This window comes from Aristolochia californica, unplaced genomic scaffold (genome assembly GCF_029961685.1).
Source record: "Aristolochia californica isolate CCGP_79_NKW_82.1479 unplaced genomic scaffold, dmAriCali1.0.hap1 SCAF_1, whole genome shotgun sequence".
NCBI lineage: Eukaryota > Viridiplantae > Streptophyta > Magnoliopsida > Piperales > Aristolochiaceae > Aristolochia > Aristolochia californica.
The window spans coordinates 11,445,558-11,468,849 of NW_027181770.1; the positions used below are offsets into that span (position 1 = coordinate 11,445,558).

General features: G+C 37.1%; 1 protein-coding gene and 2 pseudogenes across 2 annotated transcripts; 1 reads left to right on the plus strand and 2 right to left on the minus strand.

Annotated features, from left to right (window-relative positions):
- Positions 1 to 1,470: 1,470 nt before the first annotated feature.
- On the plus strand, positions 1,471 to 8,347 carry LOC137946363 (splicing factor U2af large subunit B-like; annotated as a pseudogene).
- Positions 8,348 to 8,515: 168 nt separating this feature from the next.
- Positions 8,516 to 20,242, minus strand: LOC137946374 (uncharacterized; annotated as a pseudogene).
- Positions 16,517 to 19,894, minus strand: LOC137945016 (pentatricopeptide repeat-containing protein At1g73710). 2 transcript variants are annotated; one of them, XM_068790891.1, is made up of 2 exons: positions 19,493 to 19,894; positions 16,517 to 19,297 (listed from the first exon to the last, which is right to left on the minus strand). In XM_068790891.1, the coding sequence occupies exons 1-2, from the start codon at positions 19,572 to 19,574 to the stop codon at positions 16,695 to 16,697; spliced, it is 2,685 nt and encodes an 894-aa protein (XP_068646992.1). In that variant the 5' UTR covers positions 19,575 to 19,894; the 3' UTR covers positions 16,517 to 16,694. The 2 variants fall into 2 exon arrangements, with proteins under 2 accessions (XP_068646992.1, XP_068646984.1); XM_068790883.1 differs by having other exon boundaries at positions 16,517 to 19,894.
- Positions 20,243 to 23,292: the final 3,050 nt, after the last annotated feature.

The window sequence follows — 23,292 nt, forward strand, 5'->3', positions numbered from 1 at the left end:
TCCTTCTCCACCAAAATTCTCCTGAAATTCCATAATTGAATCGATAAAAAGCATTTCAAGAATAAATAAACCTTAAAAACAATGAAATATACTTCAGGAGAGAAAAATATGCAATATCGACAGTGATTAATGCCAAATTCAATAAATGCTCATTTCATTTGAAAACCGATAAATAACCACCTGTAACACAATTATAAAGGTTATTCTATTATAATTAACCTAGTTCTCATGTCAGAATATGGCATCTATCAATCTCTCTTCCATACATTTCTTCGGATCTCCAAGTGGCCGATGTATTCACCAAAGCCATGACTCAGCTACGACATCAATTTTTTGTTGGCAAATTGTTGTTGGTTGACTTACCAGCATCCATTTGAGGGTGGATGTTATCAAGTTGATTTGTATTTATGTATTTATGAATTATGATAAGGGAGGGCATTATAGTAATTTCCTATAGATTATAACTTAACTTATGTATATCTATGTATCGGGAGGAAATAATGAACATCGAAATCAATCTTTGGAAAATCCTTTTGTCAGTAGCAGTAGCGGTAAATTTTGAATTTTCTTTCTCTTCTATTTTTCCTATACTTCTACGTAATTGTTCTTTGTCAAACAAGAAATCAAAATACGTTGGCAAACCTGAATGTAATTGACAAATGGCATCTCTGTTTTGTAGGTTGCTTTTTTTCTTTTTTCTTTTTGTCATTGAGTGAAGCTCTGTGGGGGAGGATTTAAAGTTTTATGATATATGAGAATAAAATTTGAGGCAGTTGTTGTACTGGTTCTGTTTTAGGATTGTTCCATTGGAGCAGCGCTTGTTAGGCATGATCAGAGCTGAAAATCAAAAGCTTATCCAACTATTCTTTGTTTATTTGTGTTCTCTTTGATGTGATTTGGATTATTTATTTTTTTATTTTTATTTTTTTCTTTTTCTTTTTATTTCTGAGAAAGATGAGATTATATTATGGGCGAAGGGACCCAAGACAACCAGAGATTGTTGGGGTGTCCCCTGTCTATCAAAACTATCAGCCACAGAGTTGGCTGATCTAGGGGCATGAAATCAAGAAATGTCAAAATTTATAGACAAATCTAAAATCTCCTTAAGGTATAAACCATGTCAAATTACCAAGCTACTCTTTGTACTGTTTTTTAACAGTATCATTGTAAAGAAACCTTCAATGACCACTGAAAAATTATACAACCTGCATTATGTTTCTTTATCTGATTTTTTTTTTTTTTTTTTGCTGAAAAAGGTCATAAGTTTGAAGGATAACTGCAGTTTTAAAATACAAACATCTGTTCATTTGTTTATTTTTGGCATAAAAATGATTCATTCATTTCTTGTCTACACAGTTAGTCTGCTTTAACTTCTAGTGAGCACACTCTTGATCCTGTAATAGCTTGCATTTGTTGTGAAATGGAAACGTGAGTGACTGTATGTATATCCTACTATAGCTTGCTTAGATGATGACTGTATGTACTTGCAAAATTTGCTTAGATGATGACTGTATTTGCATTTATTATTATTTTTTTGAGAAAGGTGCACTAGCATTAAATTTTTCATTGCCTTTTATTATCTCTATTGTTTCTAAGTTCAAAAAATAGCTCATGTCTCAAGCAACTTGTGCAGCGATTGTGTTTTCTTACCAGTTTGGAAACCTTCCAGTTATTCCATTTCGTTTTTTGAGAATTAAATTGTCGCCTGCCTTTTATGTCCTGTAGTGTTTCTAATTTGAAAACAAAATGCACTTCATGTTTCAAGTAATTGACGCTGTCTTTGCGTTTTTTTTTTTTTACCAGTTTGGAAGCCTTCCTGTTATGCCCGTTCAAGCTATGACCCAGCGGGTATCTCAGACTGCAGTATATGAGCATATATTTTTTTGTTAACTGTTTCCTTTACTCTTTTTAAATTTTTATTTATATATGTTTACTTTGTCATTAAGCTCTTTGTGGTTTTATAAGCAACTCGGCATGCTAGGCGGGTATTTGTAGGAGGTCTTTCCCCCACTGCTAATGAACAGGTTTACTCATTGACTTGATTCAATGTTTCAGACTGTATGGCATTGACATTTGACAGTCAGTATCACATGATCTATTGGAAGTCATTTGCACGAGACATTACAATTGTCTGTTGTGATTTTTATTTTGTTGATTTTTGCCTGTTGCAGTCTGTTGCTAGTTTTTCCAGTCAGGTTATGGCTGCAATTGGAGGAAACACTGCTGGACCCGGTATGTAATTGTTCCTCTGTTCTTGAACTTTCTGTTACTAGTTAGTGCTTATTAGGAATCTGATCATGTTAGTGATGTTGTATTCTGGAGGCGATGCTGTTATCAATATGTATATCAACCATGATTTTTTTTTTTTTGCATTTGTTGAGATGAGGTCTGTTGAAGAAGCTAGTAATGCAATGGCTTTGGATGGGATTATTTTTGAGGTTAATACTCTGTCTGCACTTAACACCTTAGTTTCTATGAAGCATTGTTTCAAGTCTCAATTTCCAACTGCATTATTTTCCTGACAATTACTGTAATACTGATGTAACTTATATATCTTCTTAGGGTGCACCTGTGAAGGTGAGGAGGCCCAGTGACTACAATCCCTCACTTGCTGCAGCACTTGGCCCTAGCCAGCCCAATACCAAAATTAACCTGGCTGCTGTTGGGCTTACACCAGGTTCTGCTCATGGATTTGAAGGACCTGATCACATTTTTTTTTGTGGACTCCCTTATTACTTCACGGAAGCACAGATTAGGGAACTGCTTGAATCTTTTGGTCCTCTTCGTGGATTTGGTCTTGTCTGGGAATCAGGAAATTCCAAAGGTTATGCATTCTGTGTCTACAAGGATCTATCATTTTTAATACTCTCAGTGGCATTAAAATGGGTGATAAAACTCTTACTGTTTGACATGTAGGCCATGGTGCAGCCCAACCAAAACCAGAGCAGGAGAGTGTACTTCTACAGGCACGACAAGAGGTAGCTTTGCAGGTGAGCCCAAGTTGTTGACAGCAAACGTTTTCAAGTTTGTAGTTTTGATCTGACTGCAAAATCTCAAAGCCTTTTGATACATTTTCCAGAGCAAAACCACAAAATTACACCTATAACTTGTCGATTTCCTTTAGTTATTTAAGATGACAACATTAAAGAAGTGACAAATTGACCCATGTTCTGATGACATGGAATAGCAGGCATGCCATTTTTAATGTGTAGTTGTAGATATGGTACGGTCCAGCCCTTTCCTCCAAGATTAAGTAGCAGATGACATTGCTTGAACTTCAAATGCTTGTTGTTCATCAATAATTAGTTTTTTTTTTTTTTTTATGTTCATTTCATGATTTAGTTAACTATGGAAATGAACCGGAGGGGCTTGTAATATTTGTTGAAATTTTAAGTGTCTTTGGATAGTTAACCATGGAAATGAACAAGTATGCTATTCTCTAAGGGTACAAGTACATGAAACCAGCTAGAAAGAAAATACGGTGATTTATATTGTTGGATTTTTCCACATTCTTCCATGACCCATTGTGACTTTCTGTGTTGCACACTATTCATGGTTCTTGAAGAATAGTTACCTTTTTTATTCATGTAGGGTATATATTCTTAATATTCCAATCGTTAGGTCCTCGGGTCTATTGTCATGTCCGGTCTTGCTTGTGCAGAGGCTTGTATTCCAAGTAGGTGGTGCTCTTTCAAGTGAGTTTGTTTGCTTAACTCAGGTGGTCAGTGCAGACGAATTGAAAGACGATGAAGAATAAGAAGACATTCTTAAAGACATAGAGAGGAGAAGGTGGGAAATATGGTGCGTACCTCACTCCGCATTACTACAATTCGACTAAGAGGTCTTTCCAATTACCTCAGTTGATCACAATCAGTACAAAGGGTTCTCATTACTACCTTCTCAGTCATGTTATCAAAATCCCTCCTCCGATTTATGAAGAAGATGAATTTTACTATAAATGGGAAAAAAACGATAACATCGTTATCAGTTGGCTTATTAACAACATGGAAAACATGTCGCTAACAATGTGGTCTACTTGGAAACTTCCAAGGATATTTGGGACACATGTGCTTAAGCTCTATTCCAATACCGCCTCCTTGCAAAGAGTATATGATGTTTTCCAAAATATATTGGCTACCAAACAATGAGATAATATTCATGAGTTTCTGGACAGACTTCGTGGCCTTCTCCAAGTAATGAAAAATTGCTCAACCATACTCTACCGACATTGTTGTTCAAGAAAAACAGTCTGAGGCCCTGACAGCGGCTATTTACCTTACCAATATTAAGTCGTATCTAGAGGTGGCTAAGACTCAGCTTCTTAGTTCCTCTGCCCTTCCCTCTTTTGATGACATCAGTGCTACATTATTACGGATTCTTGATTCATCTCCTCCTCCTTCAATTGATGTTCTATCAGCTATGTTCTTTTGTAATCGGGGTACATCTTCCCCGTTTCGAGGACGCAACAGAAATACAAGAGGAGGCCGCAATAGAGGTGGTCGAACGGGTCCAACCCATTCCCGCACTAAGCTTCGATTGTGCACTTACTGTGGTGGTCAGAACCATATTATGGATTCATGCTAGAAACTCCATGGCAAGCCTGATTGGGCGACAACCAATCCAGCCTCAATTAATGTTGAGAAAAAGGAGGATGAGACTGATTCTCATTTAGGGAATGTGACTATTTCTGCGAAAGACTATGTTGTAGTTCATAAATTGAAATCCTTATTGGATCAGTCCTCTACTCTACCAGGCCCAACTACTGCCACTACCATTGCATCAGGTATGCTTTCTTCTGCTTCAACCCCTTCCTCTTGGATCATTAACTCTTCGGGGCTTCCGAACACTTGTCAGGTAACAAACACATGCTTCATTAATTGTCTCCATGTCTTTCTCATAAATTTGTCACTATTGCTAATGGATCCCAAACCAAGGTGTTTGATAAGGGTTCCTCCTCTCTTGCCGCATCTATTCCTCTTCGAGATATGTTATTTGTTCCTCAATTTCCGTTAAATTTGCTCTCTGTTAGTCAATTAACCAGACAATTGAATTGTTCTGTCACCTTCTCACCATCTTTGTGTATATTTCAGGATCTAACTATGAAACAGGTGATTGGTGGCGACCATGAAAAAGGGGGTTTACGCTATTTTACTCTTCTACCAGTAGCTGTTATTTCATCCACTACGTCCAAGGTTCAACTATGGCACAACCGGCATGGTCATCCATCTACCTCGTCACTTCATTCTTTAGTTTCATCTCTTAAATCTTTGTCTAATTTTAATTGTGAGGCATGTCAAGTAAGTAAGCATGTTAGGAGTACATATTCTCCTCATCTTACAACTACTAGTACTGCTCCGTTTGCAATAATACATTCTAATATATGGGACCCTTAAAGGTCTCTAACATTTCTCAAGTTCAATATTTTATTGCTTTTGTGGACGATTTTACCCGAGTGACTTGGTTGTTTTTTTATTAAAGAACGATCGGAAATTTTTTCTATTTTAAAAAAAAAAATCATGCAATAGTTCTAATGCAATTTGGAAAAAAAATCCTTAGATCCGATACTGCTAAAGAATATTTGTCTCATGAGTTTAAATTTTTTTGTGAGGGTAATGGGATTCTTTATCAAACATCATGTGCCTATAACCCTCAACAAAATGGTGTTGTTGAACGAAAGAATCGTCACCTCCTTGAAGTTGCTCGGGACCTTCTCTACTTCATTGAGGTACCCTACTTTTATTGGCCTCATGTTATTCTAACAACATGTTTTCTCATCAATAGGTTACCTTCATCAGTACTTAGAAATCAAACGCCGTATTTTGTTTTGTTTCATTGTGAAGATCCATTTTTCTCTTCTTCTTAAAGTATTTGGCTACACATGTTTTGTTCATGATGCTTCACAACATAAAAGTAAACTTGATCCTCGATCTCTGAGGTGTATTTTTTTTGGGTATTCTCGAACTAAGAAATGATATATTTGTTATAATCCTACACTTCGAAGGTTGATGGTATCTCGGGATGTGACTTTCTTTGAAAACACTTCTTGTTACTTCTCACATGAGACTTCTCCAGGGTTTACATTTCCTCCTACCACTCCATGCCCGCTTGTGCCATTTAATGAAGATATTACTTTACCCCCTGAAGCACCGGTCGTCCTCTCACCTGTGGAGTTGTTCGATCCACCTGAGGTAAGTCTTTCTCCTCCTCTTATATTTGGGCCTGAATTTGATACTCGACCTATTGCATTACAAAAGGAAACCCATTCTTGTACTACGTCTTATCCAATTGCCAATTTTATGTCTTTTCATCGCTTATCTTATAAGTGTATTCAATTTCTTGCTTCTCTTTCGTCTGTTTCCATACCACAATTCTATCAAGAGGCCCTAAAGCATCCAGAATGGAAGGTGGTTATGGATGAAGAAATGCATGCATTATATGAAAATCAAACATGGCCATTGGCATCGCTCCCAAAAGGGAAAAAACTGGTTGGTTGCAGATAGGTTTTTTCGGTGAAACACAACCCAAATGGGTCAATTGCTCGCCTTAAAGTACGCCTGGTTGCAAAAGGCTATATTCAGGGCTATGAGATAAATTATGAAGAGACTCTCTCCGGTTGCGAAACTAAACTCGGTACATATCATCTTGTCTATTGCTGCTAACTCATCCTAACTAGTATATCAATTCGATGTAAAAGATGTATTTTTAAATAGTGATATACGTGAAGAAATTTATATGGTCCAATCACCAGGATATGTGGTTGAGAAGGAGTCTGTATGTCGGTTAAAGAAATCTTTATATGGGCTTAAACAGTCCCCTCAGGCATGGTTTGATAAATTCAGTGAAGTATTTCTACAATTTGGTTTTCAAAGGTGCTCAGTTGATCACTCAATATATTTTAAAGATACTATCAAAGGGAATATATTATTGGTCGTGTATGTTGATGATATTATCTTGACTGGGAATGATGCTCATAGTATACAAGAAGTGAAGAATATTATATGTTAAGAGTTCAAGACTAAAGATTTGGGTAAACTCAAATATTTTCTGGGTATAAAAGTCATTCAATCAAACATGGAATAGCATTGTCTCAAAGAAAATACGTCTTGGATCTTCTTGAAGAAAAATGAATGAAGGGTTGCAAACCAGTTGATACACCTATGGATGCAAATGAAAAATTATGTACTACAACTAGCGAAGATGTTGACACTGAAAAATATCAAAGACATGGGAAAATTGATCTATCTCGTAGTAACCAAGCCAGATATATCATCTGTTGTGAGCGTGGTAAGTCAATTCATACACAAACCACAAATTACTCACTGGTAAGCATTGGAGAGAATACTACAATACTTAAAAGGTGCTCCCGGAAGAGATTGCTATATAAACAACATAGTCACTTCAATATAGAAGGCTTCTCAAATGCAGATTGGGTTGGATCACCTGATGATAGAAAATCAACGTCTAGGTATTGTACCCTTGTTGGGGGGAACTTGGTCACATGGAAAAGCAAAAAGAAAAACACGGTTGCAAGATCTAGTGCTGAAGCAGAATACCGAGTTATGGCTCACATTGTAAGTGAACTTTTATGGATAAAGACTTCTTACCAAATTAGGATTTTATAAACGAGCCTCTATGGGCCTACATTGTGATAATCAAGCAACTATTCACATTACGTCAAATCCAGTATTCCATGAAAGAACTAAACATATTGAAGTGGATTGTCATTTTAAACAAGAAAAGTTTCAAGCAGGAATAATTTCTCTTAATTATGTTTCATCTCAAGAGCAATTAGTTGATATTCTTACCAAACCGGTTACATCCAAAATTCTATCTTATATAGGTGGTAAGTTGGTATTTTTTATGTATTTTCTCTCCCAGCTTGTGGGGGACTGTTGGAAGATGTGCTCAAGCCCACAAGTTCAAGGCTAGAAGCCCAAACGTCAAAGGATCAAAACAAAAAAGTTTACTATAGAGTAATTGTAGGCATAATTGAAGGTGTGATTGTAGGCATAATTAGAGACACCAAATTTGTATAAATATGTTGTGTTCAATTGAATGAAATTAACTTGGTTTGGAAAATAAGTTCTCACAGGATTAATAACCCAGAGATTTGATCAAAATATTGTAATCCTTCCTGGACTAAGCAGGGAAAAAATTCTATTCTTTCTGGCTCGTGCTTCCTCTTGCGGACCCGATTCCAAAGCAGAATCGACGAGGAGAAGGTGCATATGCAAGTAGACGTAGACTTCCCGCGGCACAGTACCGGAACTACCCAAGTCTGGTGGACGTGATCGGCCCGACGGTGAATCGGGCGATGATCGTGACAGCGTCGCAGATGGCGTCGTAGGATCGGATCAAGGAGCCAATCCTTGAGCGAGGGGTAGCGGCGGGGGCGAAATTTGACCGAAATCAGATGTAAGGCGCCCTCGGGTCGCGTCGGCGGAGGAGTACCTTCTCTGGCGAAAACAGAGTCGACTGCTGATTTGCCGCCGATGCGTGCCGCCTTCTTCCACGCCTAATGTTCGACCGCTTTAAGACAGCCTGAAAGAAACCGTCCTTCTCTCGAAATCTCGTCGAAATTCGTGTATTCGTCGATAGCTATCTTCTTCTTCTGTCTCACGACTAGAGAGACGGCGATCCACTGCGGTGAAATACCGACTCTCTGTGCTATGAGAGCCGTGAAGCTGCGGGAAGCGTCGTGGTAGAGAGAGAGCTGGACGCAGAGCGAGATTGCTCTGGCGTGGAGGCGTTGGAGAGAAGGTGTGAGGTTGGTCCCAGTGGGAAGATGTCTCTCTTCACATATATGATGGGCGATCCCATTTGCAGGGTCCGCCATTCTCCTGCTTATCTCATGCTGGTAGCAGAGATGGGCGTAGAGAGAGAAATCGTGGGCCTCATTCGCGGATACGTAAAGATCCTTAATGCGGCAAAAAGCTCGCCCGAAACGCTAAGAGCGGCACCCAGAGTAGTGTCCTTGATCCCGTTTACACGAAGGTCGTCTATATCCTTGGCCTCCGCGTTTCTCTCGCTCACCGACGAACGGGTATTCGATTGAAGCTGGTTTCACGTATGGAGGCATGGTTTCGCGAGAACGGAAGCGAAAAAAGACGCTCCACAGTCGCCGAAGAAGACGACTAAGCACCCGAGAGAAAAATAAAATTCTGATGCTGGCTATATCCGGAATGTTTCTCTGTTTTTTTCACCGCGCTGTTTCCGCCGAGAATCGGGGAGGAAGAAAGTGTTTCCCTCTTTTTCGGTGCTGAGGAAAAGACGAAGTTGAAGTTGCCGTTTTGGGAGGACGAACATGGCGTCAACAGCAGGATCCGAACTCTCGCGGGGAAAGTATCCTCCCGAAGAGCCGAGTTCTGTTTCCGTTCGCGAGACGAAGAAAACTTACTGTAGAAATATAAGTTTCCGAAGTTAGGAAAACTTGATTTAATTGAGCGCCTGTTCAGCGCGCCCGAGTCAACTCGGCCTGTTCAGCGCGCCCGAGTTCCCAGCCGACAGAGTGCACCAGCAGACTGAGTCAACCAAGACCAACTCGGACCGAGTCAACTCGGCCTTGGTCAACATGACTCGGGCTACTTATTTTCTGCCTCAATAAATGTGCCCAAGATTTTGGTGCGACTCGCCAGATCTCATGAACGAGAGCACCAGCGTGAGGGGGAGTCTACATCCAACGTGAGTTAAGACTGGAGTATGGAGCAATGTCTTAGCGGCTAGGAGAAGACCAGAGTAGGTCTGCTCTGTAGTCATCATGACCAAAGACGCTCTATCGTCACCGAAGATGCTTTGTCGTCACCGAAGACGCTTTGTCATCACCGAAAACACTTTTTCATCACCCATCACCGAAGATGCTCTGTCGTCACCAACCGAAGATCAATGTCGTCACCATATTACCGAATACGCTCTGTCGTGACCACAAAACCAAAGACGTTTTGTCGTCACCGAAGACTGTCTCGAATTAATCTCGACGAAGAAGACAACAAGACCAGATTTGACTCAGACCATACTTGATCGAGCTGAATTACCGAATCGGACCGAACCGAACGTCCGAATGGGATTGTACAAATAGACTTCCGTTGATCACACCCGATGGAACGCTCAAGAAGAGCGGATGTATGTCATATTTTGTCTCAGTCCAAACGTAATATGCATAAAAAACTTATACAAGCAAGGTAGGCATCAGATATTTGTACGCACCAACTTGAGGGGGGTGTTGGCATGAACTGTCTGAGCTTCCTTTCAGAAGAGGAAATATTCTGTAAAATCAAAACAAAAAAGTTTACTATGGAGTGATTGTAAGCATAATTGAAGGTGTGATTTAAGGCATGATTGGAGACACGAATTTATATAAATATGTTGTGTTCAATTGAATAAAATTAACTTATTTTGGGAAATATGTTCTACCGTTTCAACATTCTTCCACGTTAACCTATAATCATTCTTATGGGGTCCTAACTTCTACAATTCGTGATTGTGATATATAGTTCAGTGCACTCCATACGATTAAATCTGTTGATCAGTTGGTATATTCACGAAGGCCTTACTATTGATAACCATGGTTGTGATCAGCTTGTTAAATCAATTAACGTTGATCAGCTTTTTAGGAAATTGTTTGGTTAATAAGTATATTTATTAAAGTCATGAGTTCTAGAAAGTAGATGCATCCTACATTAGAGGGAATTGGAGATCGGTGGCCTCCCTCTTCCCTCGCTCCCCCAAAACCATTCTTCACTGAGTCCCTCCCTCCCCTTGCAAGCTACCTAAAGTTAAATGTTAATGGCTGTTAATTGGGGGAACCTGGAACAGACGGCCATCGTGGAGTGACTCATGACCACGATGGTTCCACCCACCTCTATTACTACACACACACACAGACACACACAAAAACACACAATATTAGAGGTTTGACCAAGAATTTTGTGCAGATAGATGATCTATTTTGGTAATGTAACTAATTTTGGCAAGTCAAAGGTTGTTTTATTCTATAAATAAGGAAAATCTGTTGTAACTTCAGATAACTTTTTAAGATCAATATAAATTCTCTTTTGGCCGCTGGATCACCACTGTTATTTCTTCTTTTTTTCTGAGAATAATTACTTTAAAAGGATTTTTTTTTCTTGTGTTAGCTACTGCTAGTTATAAAACCACACCTGAAAGTTCAGTTCTTCTCTTGGAACTTGAAACCAGAATTTCCTTACAGCTCAGAAGCTAGTAAATGTGTTACTCATACTCAAGTCTTGGCCCATAACTTTATGCTTGTAATTGAACGGTGTTGCATAGAAGAAACAGCAATTTGACATGACAATATTTCATTTACTTCAGAGACACTTGAAGGTGTGTTTATGCCAAACCATAGGAGAAAAGTCCCAACAGAGATTTCCATTTGACCAACAGTTTATGGTGTCTGCACTGGTTTTGGGTGGATTACAGAAGTTTCACCTTAATTTCTCTAGTCTTACAAAATATTGAAAGGGAAAGATGAGTTTTTTATTCAATAGAAAACAATTAGAAAAAATAAAGTTAGAAGGCACAAACGCAAGAAAATTGGTCAAAGGCATTTTTTCCAATAAGAAAATTTTTCATAAAGAAAATTGGTAAATAAAAATTTATTTTCCCATCATTTTTCTTTTTCTATGATGGCACATACAACTTTCAAATAATGATGAGAAAATAATTTTTCAAGACCAATTTTTTAATTCTCAATTAAGGAATCGTTTCAAGAACAAAGAAATCTTTCAAATTAATTGTCAAACTTCATGAATGAGCCTGCAAGAAAAAATGATGATGGAGAGCACAAAACTGGTTTGGAACAACTTTGATGCTTTCTATTTTTATGTTCTTCTGAAATGATAAATGCTATGTTGTTAATCAATATTGCAAAAACCAGAGTGATCATCGAGCAGGTGGCTTCTCCAGTCCCAGTTTGAAATCACTGATTGACCCATAATACTCACATTAAAATGAAGTCTAGTTCATCTTAAGTGATAAGTTCATCCAGTCTCATTAGGAGGTAATGGTATCCGACCATCAAAACTTCTCTGCAACAGTTGTCATTTTGATTTTTCATCTGTTAAATCTCAAAGAAAATTCACTTCTACCAGGCCTGGACTAGTTCACTTGTTGAACCCAACAATATGGCCACATCATCCAGTTTTATGAGAAAAATGGTTTCAATATGCGTAAAAACTGGAAAAGGAACAACCAAAAAGGAGTCAATTTCATGCTCAACCAGGTAAACTAGCAGTTTGATCCAGTTCTTAAGAGTATTCATAAAATTTTATATGCGATGCAAGTGCCTTATAGATTAAAGAAAAGCAAGCGCATAAATTTCTTGATAAAAACAGGTAAAAAAACGAATGAGATTGATATAATAAATTCTAGATGCTTGACAAGAAGAGAAGCATGATACCTTTCCAGTAATAACATTCACCATACGTGCAGAGCCATCCTTTGCACCAGTGATAGCAATAGCAGAATCAGATGTTATTGCCAAACATGTCAGCCCTTCATTATGATACGGGTGGCCTAGAGGAAAGAAAATGAAATGTATACTGTTGAAAGTTTATAGGCTAAAAAAAATTTTTAAGGTTCCAATTAAAGAAAATCACTTCAATAATCTACAGATGCCAGGAATCACACACAAACAAATGGTCTTACTCACAAGCAATAATAATAGGAGACCACTCATCTAGTGCTGTCAATGACATTCCTCCCCCTTTTTTTTGGAAAAGATGCGAATTCATTAAAGCAAAATGCAAAAGCTATACAAGCAAAGCTAGGAAGGGACTGCCTAAAAGCAAGAGATTGAAGGCTAACCCCTCGGCACAATTTGCTCGATAAGAAAAATGAATCCAGAAAAAGGAAAAAAAAAACACTACGAAGAGAAAGGTCCTGAATCTCATGAAAATAGTGCCAAAAATATCAAGGGGGCTCCAAGTCTTTCTTACACCAACTGATCAACTTAGAATCCCCTTCAAACCACCAATGAAGGAACTGGAAATTCTGAAGCAGTGAAGCAAGGCATGCAGCTTAGTTGAAGTAAACTCCCACAGCCAAGAGAGTCAGCAAAAGAGGTAAGCTAAATACACCAATGAATAAAACCAAGACAAAGCGAAAGACTTCAACTGTACCAAAAATACCACCATTCACTAATTATCTTTTACGGAGAAGTACAACAAAATCAATTGAACGCATACTAATTATCATCACAAGTAAAAACATGGTTTAGCTTCCAAAATAGAGTCACTGTAGCCAAGAGAGTCAGCAAACAGACAAGCTAATTACATCAAAGAACAAGACCAAGACGAAGCAAAAGACTTGTACTATGCCAAAATACCGCAACATTCACTAATTTTTTTATGGAGAAGTATAACAAGAACAATTGAATGCATACTGATCAAAATCAGAAGAAAAAGCTAGGTTAAGCTCCTGTTGAAAGAAACTAAACAGATAATAATGAGTCAGACATTTCAATAACTAGCCTCTAACAACATGGGTGTTCTCTCCGCTCTTTGGATTCCATATCCTCAAAGATGTATCATCAGAGCCAGTACAAATGGTTTTACCTTCAAGAAGCAATATAAAAAGAGGGTACACTTTTCAGGAGCCCCTGACAACTCAAGAAAACTTACGAAAAAAATCCAAACTAGAGTAGTTGAATACCATTAGGTGTAAAATCACCACAAGTAACAGAACTAGAATGACCAGAGAACATATTAAGGAGGGCATCTCTGTCAGCATGCCACATCCATACTGTTCAATCCTCTGAGCCGGCCAAAACCAAATGTCCTCTTGGATGCCACTTAAGCCACTGCAAATTCAGAAACAAGGATTAAGATATAATTTGTGACATGCCAAAAAATATAACCTTCAACTTCAGCTGTAGCCAGTACAAAACCCACATCAGATATGTGTTCTCTACATCATACCTCGATCCCTGAACCAGGTCCCTCAAGTTCACCGTTCAGACTACCAGTAGTTGAGTCCCAAATTTGAATAAGTCCCTCAAGGCCTCCAGAAGCTAGTAACTGTCCATCAGCACTAAACACTAATAAGGATGCAACAGAATCCTTGTGACCTGAGATAAAAAGACAGATAAAAAATGAACAGCTTGAAATTCCTAAATAAACACATAGAAAAGTAAAACACCAGATAAGAAATCTGTGAAGTTGAGTCCAAAGCCCATTCCAAAATGACTAGCCAATTTCGGAAACCTCTTTCCCAACTAATAAACTCAAGATCTTTGTATTCACTAATCCATGTGGGACTATGCCTTAACACTCCCCCGCACGTGTAGGCCCTCTTTTGCGACTTTACATGTAGATAATTTGGGTGGAGGTCCACATATGAGTACATGTTTTGATATCATGTGAAGTTGGGTCCAATGCCTATCCCAAAATGACAAGCCAATTTAGGATGTCTCTTTCCCAACGAATAAACTCGAGATCTTTGTATTCACTAATCCATGTGGGACTATTCCTTAACAAAACCAATAGCCAAAAAAAAAAAAAAAAAATCAATGATACCCCTATTTTTCAAACATACCTAGAAGCTCTACAGCCCAATCTCCTTGACCAATCTTCCATATAAATCCCTAATCATCTCCACCTCCAATGGCCACTAGTGTTGTATCAGTTGGACTACATGCAACCACATAAAGTTCATCTATACAAAGTACACAAGATGGAGAATAATAAGTAAAATTGAACAAACAATTCCAAGGATGATATCTTCTGTCGGATAAATGAAAATCCATGAGAGATGAGACCATATGCCATCAGAAGGGATTAACATGACCTCATACATCAGCATGACAAACTTATACTTTTTTGTTACAGTACCTAGCAAATAAGGGGTAAATGTTCAGTTGGTTTTGGAAAGGAACTGTATGACTCTCTCTAATGCCTAAAAGGCAAGTTCATGAGATCAACATAAAATTGGATACTTTGCTTAAATAAAATGTGATTCACAGAAAGTAAAGGAACCTAATTGATGCTGTTTAGATGCAAACAAATAAAAATATAACACAACAGACAATTTTATCATCTAACGAAAATTTAAGCTCATAAACAGTCAAACATATAATTTAGAACAAGACCATACCCTAAACCTCTGTAAAATTGATAATCAATTTGACTTAGTACTTTTTACCTTCTAGTCCTACAAATATGAAAATAGTGAATTCGATTCAAGAATATCTGGGTGCATGTATTCTGGGCATCTGAGAGAGTAGTTGTTTGAGGCAGACACCTAAGCATTCCTCACTGGAAAGTTCACAATAACAACTAGAACTAACAGGGTGAATAAAATCATGTGGGAAGGATCAAGGAGTTCGTGTGCAAGTACAATGGCTACCACCTGATTCATAATCGATGCGCATGACAATACAATGCTATTTACTAGAAGAAAAAATCAATAACAAGAAGAGAACTTGCCAGTGTGGCCCAGTAAATGTATGAAGAGAGTCATCGGGTTCTTCTACAAAACAGAGAAGTCGAAGATAGTTAGAAAAATAAACAAAAATGTCAAGTTCCAATGGTAAATCAATAAAGTCTTATATGCATAACCAAACCAATCCAAAAATAGGATACTCAAACCTGGATCGAAGAGAACAAGTAACATCCCAAGATTCATGAAATGAAAATAGACTAAGACTGATGGGAATTACCGAAGTCTGTATCCGAACCAACAGTTTCGTCCGCATCCGGAAGATTTGTTCCAAGTTTCCAACAGTTGTATATGAGTACCTTGAAAAAGTGAAATTACAAGTAGACAAGGAGAAGTGGTACCTTCTTCATCAACGATGATTTCTTAGATAACATCAGCATCGTCAAGGGGGTGTTAGTGCACTTTATAAGTGCTGGGGAAAGTGGGAGGGAAAGTGTAAGTATTTTCCCCAGTGAAAGTAAAAGTAAAAGTGAAGTACTTGTTTGTATTAGTGTACACAATAGAAAATACAGTGTAAAGTACTTGTTTGTGTTAGTGTACACAATGGAAAGTGCGGTATAACGTTCAGATAGATTATTTATTAAATAAAATATTTTGATATATCTGACTTTCAGAAAATTAAATTAATATTAGTTAATAAATAAAATATTAAATATAACAATTAAACAAATGTTTACTTTTATATTATTAAAACTGTAATCAAATTGTAATTTTGTAATATCTAAATATGAAATAATTATAAAAAAAAATATATTATAAAATAGTTATTAACTTAATACATATTAGTAATATCAACATAATATTAATTTATTAACATAATTTAGAAAAAGTAAAATATTTACACAAATACTTACTTTTATAATATCCAAAAACTTAATGCAATTATTATATTAAAAGTGTTTAAATTCTCACTCTTAAACTAACATATATACGTTGTTATATTTATTTAAATTCATTACCCAACGTACTACACAAACATCATAATAATAAAAATAAAAAACAATACAAATATAACTCAATCACCTATTTAATCTAAAAAATACAACTGTACATACAAAATACAACACAAAAAATATTTAATGGCATTAAAACATAATAATCAATAATTTTGCCACATCTGAATTGCTAATACATCTCAAAAATACAATGCTCTTGCAGATTGTACTGCAGAGTCCCTTTGAGTACATCTTTGAATGTCCACATTATCCTCAACATCATTCAGATGTCAAGTACCAGCAATATTAAGAATCTTCTACATCAAAATTTACTGATTCAGTTGCTTCTTCTTCAGGAAAACTAAATCTCATTTCTTGATCAACCAATTCTGCAAGGTCATGTCTCCCTGCATCTTTATATGCGTCTATTATAGCATGAAACAGTGATTCATTAAGCTCAATCTCTCCATAGTTCATTTGACCATAAACCCGTTTTACACCTTCCACCAGTCCGGCTTTCCCATAACAACCCACAAGATTGATGTAAGTCACTATGTCAGGCGCCACCCCTTCATCTTGCATTCTCATATACATAGTTAAGGCCTTATCTACATCTCCTGAAGCACCATAAGTATAAATGGCAACATTATAGGCATATGAATCAAAAGCAACTTTAGCCTTTGCAAAGGCCTCGCATGACTCCAATGCCTCAGTATGCAAGCCTACAACAGAAAACACCAAAGTTATTATTGCTTGCCTTGCAAAGGGATTCCCATCTTCATAGGCAGTTTGAAGCTGAGTCACTGCCTCAGTTGGAATTCCTCCTTTCTTCAACACTATAAACATTATTTTAAAACTTGTCCAATCAGGCAACAGTTTCCTACTCAACATCTGATGTAGAAGTTCTCCGCACTCCCTCAGTTGCCCATTAGTGGCATAAGATGTCAAGACACTGTTAAAGGAAGTAGAATCAATCAATAGACCTGACTCCTGCATCTCTTCGGCAATGTTGATTGCTTCATCAAGCATGCCCATGCTTTTGTAAAGGTGCATCATAGTTGCAAATGAAATCCCATCAGCAAGACCTTTTTGTTTCAGAGCATTAAAAATGGACTCAGCCTCCTGAATCATCCCAAGATCAGAGTACAGATTAATCATACTATTTGATGCAATAATGTCAGGGCCGCCCTCCAGATCTTTCATCTTCCCATAAATCTTTTGTGCTTCTTTCCAAAAGCCAACTTTATTGTAAGCCTTGATTAACGAAGTAAGCACTATCTGATTTGCAGGAATGCCAGATTCCTCCATCATGCGGAAATAACGAAAGGCTTCGTCAACTTTGCCAGTTTCAGCAAATGCATTTATTAAAGCTCCATAGATGACATGATTAGGTTCAACACCAACTCTCAGCATTTCTTGGAGGATCTCAACTGCATCAGAAATTTGACCTGAGCGGGCAAAACTTGCAATAATAACAGAAAAGGTTTCACACCGAGGTCTCATTCCTGCCTCAACCATTTTTCCCAAGAGGTCCTTTGCATTATCTGGCAACTCTCCACCTGCCAGCATTTGAATAAGAGAATTATATGTACACTCATCTGGCCAAGTTCCAGAACTTCTCATGCTCCCGAACACAGATAGGGCTTTGTCATAGAGCCTAGCTTTCCCATATGCCTTTATCATCACATTGTATTCCACTAAATCCTTCCTTTGTGAAGAATCTCTCTTTTGGAAAAATATTGCCTCAGCTTCAGACCAGAGGCCCCTCTCTGCATAGACATCCATGATTGCAGCATAATTTTTTGATGAGATCCCTTCCCTAGTACAGTGCTTGTCAAAAAAGAGTTTTGCCTTCTCCAACAACCCCTCGTTAATGTACAGATCCATAACAAGGGGCAGCAATTGCTGGTCAACATCTATATGAGCTCTCTCTATTTCCTCTAATACATTATCCACTTCTTCAACCATCTTTCTCTTGCACAATATCTGGACCATTGTTCTATATGTAATGGTATCAGGATAGAGACCAGACTCTTTGATCTTCCTATAACTTTTAAATACAGCTTCAATATCACCAGCATCATTATATAAAGACAAGAATATATTATAAGTTTTAGTGTCAGGTTTAAACCCCTTCTCTTCCATTTTATTGAGCAAAGACACTGATTCAGATAGATGTCCATGAGACCCACAAATATGGATCATGGTGTTAAAAGTAACTGTATCAGGCTCTACACCTAACCTCAACATCTCTGCAAAAGCATCAGAAGCATCCTCCAAACGACCTGCCTTTCCATACAAGTCAATCAAAGTGTTGTAAGTTGCAACCATCCGAGGCTTTCGGTTTGAACCCTGCTCATCAGAAGACAAAATCTTTGAAGGTGGAATGCGCTCACCAGCCTTAAAAAGCTCAGTAGACAAAAAATGTTTAAGACTCATTGGAGCCATAACTGAATCCAAATCAACAGACTCAAATTCAAGATTCTCTAGTTGAACTCGGCCCATACACCAATCCTTATAGAAACGATAAGCTCGATCAAACTCACCAGCATCTTTTAGAACCTGGAGAACAGTATTCATAGTAACTTCGTCGGGGAAAATTCCCCTAATTTTCATATGTTTGACCCACAGCAGTGATTCATGTAACAGTCCCGCTTTCCCATAAACATCAATTAGCATTCCATAAGTGTTATTGGTGGGAAAGACACGATCTCTTGCCATTTCAATCCAACAAAGACGAAGCTCATCCCACTGCTGCGCCCTACCAAGAATCCGCAGGACGACATTATAGTGAATAACGTTTGGCACATAATCCTTCTGAGACTTAATCCATCGGAAGATACGAATGGCGCATCTCCAATCCCGCTGTTCCTTGAGAAGCACAGTTTGTTCTTTTGGGCTGAGTTTTCCTAAGAAAGAATTTAAGGCTTTATCAATATCGCTTTCCACTTCTAAAGCTCGTCGAACCGATGTTAATGCACCAGAGTACTTCCTCTTTCCGGCATAGTTTGCATTTTTCTCAGGTAAATTACGGATGTTTGCTCGGCAAATGAGGTTCTCAGACACACCCCGTTTTCCAACAAAACGTGGTAAGAGAAAGTTACCTGTAAAAAAAATTTCGCTTCGAAAAGAAGGATGGATGTGGGCGAGCCAGAGTTCCTTCGAGCTGCAGCAGGGCAGCGTCATGAAACCAGATAGAGGCGCACAACCAGCCGGCAAGAGAAAAACCCTGGCTTGAACTTGGAAGAGACGGAGAGGGAGGATTCGACGTTTTTCTATGGTCGAGAGATACACAAAAAGAAGAAAACCTTTTACAGGAAGAAGGGTTTACCTAGTTTCTTTCGAATCGAGCCGGAGAGGTTGCAGGGGGGGAGAGAAGTCGCCAAAGGTTGTCGGTGCTGGGGACGGCTGGGGACGGCGAGAGGAAGAGAATCAGCGAGCGCTGGGGAGAGGTGAGGGGGCGATTGACATCGCCGAAGGTCCAGAGCGAGAGTGCAGAAATTTTTTTTCCCCAAAAACGTTTCGTTCGACGGCCCTCCCGACCCGGACGTAATTGATGGAGGGAAAGTGAATTCATCGGTCGACCCGTCTAAATTCACTTTTCCTCGCGTTATGCATAAAACGGGGGACAGTATTTATATTTGTTATTTACTCTCTCTCCCTACTTACGGAGGGTACTAACGGTTTTAGTACATTTTACCCACCTTAAGTGAAAGAGCAATTACGGAGGGTACTAACGGTACTAATGGGTTTTAGTACATTTTACCCACATTAAGTGAAAGAGGGCACTAATAGGGCCCAAGAAAAACTTCCCCATAGTTGTCTTTTTCTCCTAAAATATATACTATATTCATGGCTGTATCAATAGGGGGGTTAGTGCACTTTGTAAGTGTGGTGGAAAGTAAAAATAAATTACTTATTTGTGTTAGTGTCCATAATGGAAAATACAATATAAAGTATTTGTTTCTGTTAATATACACAATAGAAAGTGTAGTGTAAAGTACTTATTTGTATAACTTTTACTTAAATTTTTTATTAATAAACTAAAAGATAGATTTTAACTTGTAATAAATTACGAAATACTTAGAAATTTTAATTAATATTAGTTAATTTAATATATTAAATATAATAATTAAATAAATACTTACTTTTATAATATTAAAATTATAATCAAATTGTAATTATGTAATATCTAAATATCAAATAGTATATAAAAATGATAATTTATTATATAAAGTTAATCTATTAATTCTTATGATAGTTGTACTTAAATTTTTTATTAATAAACTAAGATATATTTTAACTTGTGATAACTTAATAAAAAATTAATTAAATTAATTATTTTATAAATTAAATATATAAAAATAAAATAATATAACATAGAGTTAGTCTAATTACTAATAATTAAGTTAATAATATCAAAATAATATTAATTTATTAATTATATATATATATATAAAGTAAAATAATACACAAATACTTACTTTTATAATATCAAAATATTTAATGAAATTATTATTTGTAAAATATTTAAATATTTATTCTTAAACTATTAATTATTCAACGTACTATGTAAACAATGTAATCATAAAAATAAAAATAGCATAAATATAAGTCAATCAAATATTTAATACAAAAAACTTACAGTTGTACATGCAAAATTTCATTAAAACATAATAGTCAATAATTTTACCACATCTGAATTGCTAATACATCTTGAAAATATATTGCTCTTGCATATTGTACTACATATAGATAAAAAATTACCAGAGATTGTTAAATGAGTCCAAGTCTAACAAATACAATTCTTTCACCCGATTTCAAGCAATAAGATGTTAATTCACTTCATTTTAAAAAAAATAAAAAATAAAAATTATTAAATTACCATAAATAAAACCATGCATGCCAAACAACAACACACCACAAAGGCAAAATTTACTTATTCACAAAGGTTGATTACCCTTTTGCTTGAAAGAGAAAATTTTGCAAGATGGACAACTTTCTTTTTTAAGTGATGAATCTTATTATGCCTAAGCACAAGGAGCAAGCTTTGAAGGGCGGGCCTAATAACAAGAGACAGCAATCAACTCCGCTTAGCCCAGAGCATCAGCTATATGTTGCACAATTATTTACATTCCCAACAAATAATAACATCGGATCATACTCATCAATACTTCTCTAGAAACACCCAAAAGCAGAGCACCAAAAGAGAGCGTGGCTCAAAAGGCCAAATTTGGTAATTCAACTGTTTCACCACGGTTTGCAGTATTTTAAACGAGCAATTCGTTTCATTTCCATATCAATTAGACACTATGCTTTACTTATTAAAAAAATGTAGTCATAAGTCACATGGCAATTCCGTGTCCATGCTCGCCTCATACACATGACTCAGGACCACAAAAATACAATTGTCACTATAGCCCATTAAGTGATAAAAACTTTCTCCCATTTTCTATCTATGGGTAAATACTATGGCTTGCCATGGTTCCTGTACATGTGAAGTAATATGGTTAGATTAAGTTCACAAAAATTTCTCCATCTACTACCTAAGTCATAAGAATTGACTAGTGACAATTTTAGTAGTGCAAAAAAGAATATCGATGTCTCGAATGCAGGGAGCACTTTCATAAAAATTCAGGACAAAAAAAAGCTTGTTAAAACTTTCTCCTAGTCATTGAAATTAAACTTTCATAGCACCACCAGTGACCACCCAGATCAAATAAGTTGTGGGATGGATTAAGTATCAGACGACAAAAAACTGTATATTGCCGTTATAAATGAAAATTTGCATATTACCATGGTGCCCTTAATCAGGTAGTTACAACACATGTAGAAGTGTTCACACTTAACTCAAAGTGCTATAATCTCAATAGAAGTTAATTGCATAACGCAACTCAAAGCATGTGATCAATTGAGTAAAGGCTGGCTTGTCATTATTATGATACATTTGTTCAAGTGATATAGTTCTTACATGAGAGAGATAGAGATAGAGAGAGAAAAAAAAAGTGGGAGAGAGATTTTGTGAAGCCATGTTCCTAAAGCCTCAAGGAGGAAAAGACTCTCAAGTGGTAGGAATAATAAATGTCAATTAAGGGGGGTAACATATATGTAGTAATAAGCTCCTTCATCACGGTGTCTCAACCCGGGCATCAACTCTCACAGGTAGAAATTGGTGATAAATGTCTGTCATTCACAAGACGACGATAAAAGACGTGATATGTGATAAATGACAGTCATTCACAAGACGACAATAAAAGATATGATAAATGGATAATACCTGTCATTCACAAGACGGCGATAAAAGACCCAAGGGTATATATATATATATAAGACTCAATGGACTTAAAACACCCAACCATAATAGACATAAAACACCTAACCATAGTGGACTTAAACTCCCAACCGAAGTAACATGCAAAAGGTTGCCTCAAAGATGTATGTGAGAGTCAAATAAAGGATGATATGAGTAAGGTTGTCAAATAACCAATAGATAACGTGTAAATAGGAAGATAGGATGCTGAGGCCACCACGTCTCAATAATAATGTCTCATCCAAAGAGTCACAATAGCTGCAGCTGAAATGGGCCTCAAAGTAATAATCCAACCGGAGAAATAGAATCGAGTCAAGCCAAGTTAGGTATCACCAATAGTTACCACAGTTATTATTACGAGTCATGATTCTTGATCTTCAATTTCTTTGCTACAAAAAAATTATTCTTAGACGCAAAAGCTTCATCTTTTGTGGTCCCCTTTCTTGAATATTTTGGTCACATAAAACTTACCACAACATATGGAATAAAATATTTCTTTCTTGTACTTCTTCTACTTCTCCCCCTCAAGCTGGGAGGTAATGGCAATGTTCCTAGCTTGAACCAAATAACATAGATGTAGTAACCAAAAAAAGG